Source organism: Micromesistius poutassou (assembly GCF_964030765.1).
Source record: "Micromesistius poutassou genome assembly, chromosome: 12".
In the NCBI taxonomy this organism is placed as follows: domain Eukaryota; kingdom Metazoa; phylum Chordata; class Actinopteri; order Gadiformes; family Gadidae; genus Micromesistius; species Micromesistius poutassou.
Genome location: NC_140282.1, coordinates 13,094,678 through 13,101,834, shown reverse-complemented (window position 1 = coordinate 13,101,834; position 7,157 = coordinate 13,094,678). Strand labels below are relative to the sequence as shown.

At 40.4% G+C, this 7,157-nt stretch overlaps 2 protein-coding genes across 2 annotated transcripts; both read right to left on the bottom strand.

Moving 5' to 3' along the window:
* Positions 1-1,634: 1,634 nt before the first annotated feature.
* On the bottom strand, positions 1,635-4,713 carry LOC311356252 (leukotriene B4 receptor 1). The gene has a single exon (XM_084476020.1). The coding sequence runs from the start codon at positions 4,700-4,702 to the stop codon at positions 3,578-3,580; it is 1,125 nt and encodes a 374-aa protein (XP_084332146.1). The 5' UTR covers positions 4,703-4,713; the 3' UTR covers positions 1,635-3,577.
* A 277-nt stretch (positions 4,714-4,990) lies between these two features.
* LOC311356294 (leukotriene B4 receptor 1-like) lies at positions 4,991-6,762 on the bottom strand (the record flags this gene model as incomplete). The annotated part of the gene is made up of 1 exon (XM_084476062.1): positions 4,991-6,762. One exon carries the CDS (start codon positions 6,760-6,762, stop codon positions 5,722-5,724), a length of 1,041 nt encoding a protein of 346 aa, XP_084332188.1. The 3' UTR covers positions 4,991-5,721.
* Between the last annotated feature and the right edge of the window lie 395 nt (positions 6,763-7,157).

Genomic DNA, 7,157 nt, shown 5'->3' with positions numbered 1-7,157 from the left:
TGAGTTACCTGTATGGCTCTGACTCCAATCGGAGAGCAGTCCCATGGGAGCCTGCCATTGGCTACTCTACAAAGGTGAGGGCGGGACACCGTGGTGTATAGAGCGCAGTCATTGGTCAGGTCTGTAATGTAGGAAGTAAAACAGGCCTATATGATCTTGTTAGTCCAACAGTAAACCCATGGGATACAATTCAATGTGCTACGAAAAAAAAAATTCATGTGTTTACATTTGAAGCGAATTTAAACTATTCGCTTCAAATGAATCAAGTGAATCAAGCATGTTACATTATTGTAGGACTGCATGGCTATATATAGCCTCAATGGGATTCATAACGATCGATCGCACATATCTTGATATTTTTACCATTTAAAGGGATTGAACTCAACCCTAGTCTGTTGCTGTCCTGCTTTACTCTGTTCAAAAGTATATAGCTTCTAAAGTGTGCTTTTCTCCTCTGACTTTGCATCAATTATCCGGGTAAATTCCGTGGTTAAGTATACCTAGGCCTATGCTGTCTCCTGATTTGAATATTGGTGTAGCTTCTGCTTTAGGGCAGTTCAGTGGCGACTTTCTGTTCAGTACTTGGTCTTAACACTTGGTGGCACTAGAAACTGAGTCTCTGTCCATAGGGCAAAGGCCTTGTTTGTTTACATACATAATAGCCTACAACCAAAATGTTAAACACCCTATACTTTAGTTAGTCACTGTTTAGAGGCCGATAGAGGCCTTCTATACATTTGTTTCAGAGTCCTAATTTACATAGCCTATATAAGTACGATTATAAAATACAACTGTGTGTGTGTGTGTGTGTGTGTGTGTGTGTGTGTGAGAGAGAGAGAGAGAGTTTGTATGGTATAAGTAACCTCCATCTTCTGATAATGTTTCGGTCTTTCTCAATGTTTCTCAATATTTCTCAATGTTGAATTCCCAAATAACTTGTGACTCGTGAGAGCCAACTTATACCTACAGGTATATGGAAAATAACTATTCAAACACATTGTGTTTGAATAGTTCTTCTTTTGAATAGTTCTTCTTTTGCATATATATAAAAGAATAACTTAGTAAAATACAACAGCAAGTGCTTGATGTAAAGAATAGTTCCACAGCTTTCCGAATGTCCTATCATGAAGCATTTTGCAGAAGATGTGTCCTGCAAAATATACCAGTATATTATAGTATAGTAAGGTTTAGTATAGTATAGTTTAGTATTTATAGTATAGTCAATTAAAGTTTTGTTTAGTTGAGTTTAGTATATTATGGTATATTATGCTATAGCATAGTATAGTATTGTAGTATGGTATTGAATAGTTTATTTCAGTATAGTAGGCTTTAGATAATTTAGTATTGTATAATATTGTATTGTATTGTGATATCGTATTGTATAATATTCTATAGTGAAGTATATCATAGTATTGTTTAGTATATCACATTGTACTAGGCTAAAGTGTAGTACAGTATACTATAGTTAAAGTATAATATAGTATAGTATAGTATTGTAGTGTCTTGAATAGTATAGTAGTAGAATATAGTATAGGCTATAATGTAGAATAGTATAGCAGGCCTGTTGTAAATAAAGTTAGGATTTTAATAATAATAATAATAATACATTTTATTTAAAGCGCTTTTCTAAATACTCAAAGACACTGTACAATACATGATAAAAGCAGTAAAAACAACATCAAGTGGTAAAAAAACAAAAAAAAAACACTAAAAACATATTAGACTAAGCTAAACATTAAAAGCAATTTTAAAAAGGTGAGTTTTTGTGAGAGATTTGAAATTTGAGAGGTCGGTGCAGTCGCGGATTTGTGTGGGGAGAGAGTTCCAGAGGGAGGGGGCAGCAACAGAGAAGGCTCTGTCGCCCCTTGTTCGGATTTTATTGCATTGTATTGGAAAATACTGATAAGATATGACATTGAGATTAATTTACAAACATCTTCAACTATCTTGTTTTAATAGGCAATAGGTAGAGTGGGATGTGCAGGAAACCAGCTCAAAGATTTTGGTGTGGGATTGGGTAATTCTGTGGCCACCAGTTTCAGACACAAGAACACATTTTTTTGTCATAACGTAAGGCCCCTTGTACAAAGTGAGAGACGTATCTGTTTGAGAGACCTTTAATATATTTGGTATGCTCAATATATGGTATATAATATATACAGACATAACACACAGTTATATGTGATCATGACTGATCTCCTTTTCTTCCAGTAAAGCACTTCTACCTGGGGTGTCTGAGATGGATGGTGGTTCTGCAGACCTTGGTTCATAGAACCGCAGGATTTGCCCTCGCTTCTTTTTTTATCTTGCACAGATGGTCGATGACTTCTGTTGTCCTGCAAGTTGTTTTTTCTCATGCTAAGGGTGGTTTCGTGCTGGGACAAGAAAACTATCAATTGGGAAATAACAGATGAAAACAATGCCATTGGCCATGCATAGATCTTAGTGGTTGAATAGCTGTCCTGCAATTCCCACCACAGGCCCTTTGCAAGCATTGTTGCCACATTGCTCCAGTGAACTTGGCTGGCTCATTGTCTGGCTTGCTGATGCAGACCATTACAGTTTTGAACAATGTGTAATCACCCAGCGGTGGATAGCAGAAGGTTAAGATGTTACTAGTACTAATAGTAGAATGGTATGGGAACAAACATAGAGGTCAGAAACACTTCTCTGATGTTGGAGATTAGACACAAACATACACATGTCACTGTTTTCCTACTTGACACTGTCCAAAAGGGTTATTAAGTGAAGTGAACAATTCTTAAAGAAGTTATATTTTGCATTATCATTACTTTTTTTTTCAAAATGTGCAGTTGTTTTAAACACCTTATTATTTGGTGTATTTCCTACTAATTAGACTATGACTATATTTTTCCATTTATTCCAAATATACGTTTAATTTTCCTCACATGACTGTGGCCAAGAGTTATGCATTATTCCGCTTTTTACTGCCCTCCAAAGGAAGGACAACCAGTCTTTCATTGGGCAATTTCAGCATGAAAGGAAGTAGAATACATGACTGTTGCTGTCCCTGTCACAGAAATGCAATCACGTTTCAACTTAACTTAACTTCAACTTAACAGCAGCATATTATTATTACTATACAAAAGAATAGTGCTTTTGCATATACAGAATAGCAAATGTCTTTCATATAAAATAATGATAAAACACTGTAAAAAAAAAACATTATAATAAACAATATGGCTGCTATAGCATGACATTGGATGGTATAGTTCCTCAAAACAAGAGCCTTGCAATAGGGTGATGACAGCCAAAGGAGTATAGAAATATAGCCTTAAATGCCACAATGAACCAACTCTTTGCAATATGTATTATTTTAAATTATAAACTTAAATTCAATTAAAAAATTAAATCAGTATATCAAAATGGCTACTTCTAAGATAAAGCATATAAATATAATATCCATTCACAAACAACTTCATTTCATCAAGGCTATTTACAAAAACAAAGGATTTCATTCATTCCCAATGCTTTCTTGTAAACTCTTTGTCGAGAACTACCAAAAAGGAATCCAAATAGCAATACCCCAAAAACACACACATAGACACATACTTTTTCACACATTTACATGTACGTCTACCTGTCGCTCCAGAGAACACTGAGAGCTGCTGGTCTGGTTGCTCTGTCTCTTGGATACAAAGGACATCTCTCGGTTGTTCTCCCCTGGGGACGTGCTGGAGATGTGGTGGAACAGCTTCTGGATGCCTGTGTCCCTCAGAGAGCTCCTGAACGATTGCGCCGCAAACATGTACAGCATGGGGTTGACCGTGCTGCTGATGAAGACCAAGGCTCCGGCCATGAAGGTCATGATGTTCCTGGCACTTTCCAGGCTCTTGGCCGCAGCCGGGTGGGACCCCTTGATGGCCAGCTCCACCAGTGTCAGGAAGTTGCCCACGTGATGTGGCGTCCAGCACACGGTGAACACCACCACCACGCTGCCGATCAGCAAGGTGGACTTGCGTTTGGACTTCAGGGTCATCTGAGCAATGCGGCTGCAGAGGCAGCTGTAGCAGACCACCAACACAGCAAGTGGCACCACGAAGCCCACCAGCGTCTCAAGCAGCAGGAAAAGAACCTCCTGGCTATCAGAGGTGTACTCCCGGTACAGACACTGCATCTGGCCTCGGTCCCCGTCCAAGACCTGGGTGGGGAGGACGGGCAAGCTCAGCAGGAAGGCAGCGGCCCAAAGCACCAGCAGCACTTTGCTCAGGGCTCTTTTCCTCTTCCAGTCAGCCGAGGCGAAAGGGTGGCGCACGGCTAGGAAACGCTCCACGCTCATGGTGGTGATGAGGAAGATGCTGCTGAACATGCAGGCGTTGATGACGAAGACCATGGCCTTGCAGGAAGCCTCGCCGAACACCCAGGAGAAGGCCAGGGAGTAGATCCACAAAGGGAGGGTGATGAGGATGAGCAGGTCCGCCACAGCCAAGTTGAGGATGAGGATGACGGTGTGCGAGCGCTTCTGGACATGCCTCAGGATGGTCCAGATGACCAGCAGGTTCCCCGGAGCCCCCACCAAGAAGGACAGGCCCAGGATCACACAGCACACGGTTGCTCCACTTGATAAATCCTCAGGTTCCATGTCTTCTGAAGAGGGCAAAGCCATCGCTTGTCTCAAGCTACATCTGTGTATAAATGTGTGTGTACGTGTGTGTACGCATGTGCGGTTTAGTGTCCTCATACAAAAAGTGCTGTCCAAGCAAGCCTCCACTTCCTTCTGAGCCTTGAGCGGACAGGAAGTAGGTGTTTCACAGGGCTTTTAGAGGCAGAGATCCAGTGACTCATCCATCAGGCTTTTGAGTCATGAAAAGGATAAATTGGAATGGAATGTTTAATTTACCTAAAAAACAAAGGTTAGCAAGTTCAATATGAGACATTCCTTTTAAGAATAGGTCAAAGAGTTCAAATAAAAAAAATCGAAATTCTATTTAAACATCCTGGCCTAGGATTGTACATGTGTTCCGGTTACGTTGAAGCTGGAAAATGACAAAAGCAAGGGTTTTTTCTACGGAATTATTTATTTGAGAAGACACGCCCAGTTCCAGCTGACAGTAATGGGCGTTGTAAGACATTTGTTATTTACAACACACAATATTAGGAAGTAACACATTCCAGAATGGAATAAAATACTTTTGAAAAAGTCAAAGTTCTTGAAGTACACCACTTCCTTCTTTCTCCCCTCAACAAAAATGAACTTGGCTTTTACAGAAACACTGTTATATGGCATGGCTACTTTAGTATATGGCACAGTAGAAAGAACATCTTTGATTCTCATTTCAATTGAGGTTACACAATCCTAACAATCCTAACAACTCTCTTTCTGATGGACAGTTAATTGGATGCATTGATACAGAATTTTTATCCTAATAAAATATAAATAGAACACATTTGAAAAATGTGTTCAAACAATGGTTACTACTATACATATAAATAAGAAACAGCATGAAAATAAGCACCACAATAAGAATCACATTCATGTTAGTTCAGGAAATTAAATCCTTGAATAAATATTTCACATATGGGACATCATATTCAACATGTTCACAGTTTAAACACTCACAAATATTGAAATGCTATACTTTTGAAGTCCTCTCTTAGTTTGGATTGTATCAAATATATATTATACTATACTATTATATTATTATATTAAATAATAGCAAAAATAGTAAATTGTTATTATTAGGTCATAGAATTACAATTTCACACGTCTCTTATTTTGAATGTGTCTGACAACGGTTGCTCCCTGTCTGTGGGTTCACATGCACTGTCTGCTTCGTTAAAACTAGTTCCCCTATAAGCTTTGGTGTGTGCAGCCACTTCCTGAAAATATCTGATGATTTTAAGCCCTCTTATGCGCACTTTGGATCTCCGGGCAGCAAAGGCATACAACACAGGGTTCACCGAACTGCTCACGAACACCAGAGCACCGGAGATAAAGGTTAAACTGTTAGAGCCACATGAGCTGTCCTCTGTTTCCATCATACACACCAGCTGAATGATGTTGTTGATGTGGTGAGGCAGCCAGCACAAGGTGAAGGCCAACATCAAGCTGGTTATCAGCACCATCACCCTTCTTTTGTCCTCAAAGCTCTTTTCTCTGAGCTGGCTGGCGACCAGACAGTAGCAGATACACATGATGGTGAAGGGTGCCACAAATCCTGCAATGGTCTCAAGAATAGTACATGTTATCTCTAGAGCCACAGAGCTGAACTCCCTGACGAGGCACTGTTTGACCCCTTTCACCTCGTCCACCTGCTGGGTCAGAATCACAGGTACCCCCAGGAGCAGCGCCAGGACCCAGGCGGCGATCAGGCTGACGTCCAGAACGGTCTGGGTTCTGGAGAACTGAATGACAAACGGGTAACGGACTGCCACAAAGCGCTCAATGCTCATGAGTGTGATGAGGAAGATGCTGCCGTACATGCACACGTGGATCACGTACACAACGGTCTTGCAGAAGACCTCTCCAAATACCCAGGAGTAGACCAGGGAGTAGATCCACAGAGGCAGGGTGATGAGGACCAGCAGGTCTGCGGCAGCCAGGTGGAGGATAAGCAGGATGGTGTGGGAGCGGGGCTTTATGTGCCTCCAGATGATCCAGATGACCAGCAGGTTCCCCGGGGCACCCAGCAGGAAGGACAGGCCCAGGAAGGTAGCTGAGACCGTTTGGCCCACCGAAGACTCCGGGGGTTCCATTAAGTTTTTGGCAGCGGGGTCTGTAGACGATGAGAGGTTCATCATCCTGAGAGTCAACCAAGAGACTGAAAGAGTGCAGTATGACAATAATGCAGCAAGAGTGGGTGTGGACTTCTGTTTTTACCAGACTTTGGTCAACTTCTCTTTCGCACTCAAAGTTCATGTTGAGTCATCAAATGGCTGTTAGGTTATAAAGCATTTTATCTCCTGAACTCTGACACTCTTTGTATGGTTTATTGGCTAGAAACAAACTGTGAGATTCAGCCATCAGTTTCAACTATATATATATATATATATATATATATATATATATATATATATATAGTCCATATATTCCATACATAAAACACACATGTAGTCCATTGTTGTGTAGTGGAACATCATACAAATCATATTATATAATAAAATAACTAAATTTAGTCAAGTGAATTGATATCAGT

Bases quoted from the DNA above. Each gene is read 5' to 3' on its own strand.
- LOC311356252 (XM_084476020.1), bottom strand. From the start codon at position 4,702: ATGAGGACACTAAACCGCACATGCGTACACACACGTACACACACATTT.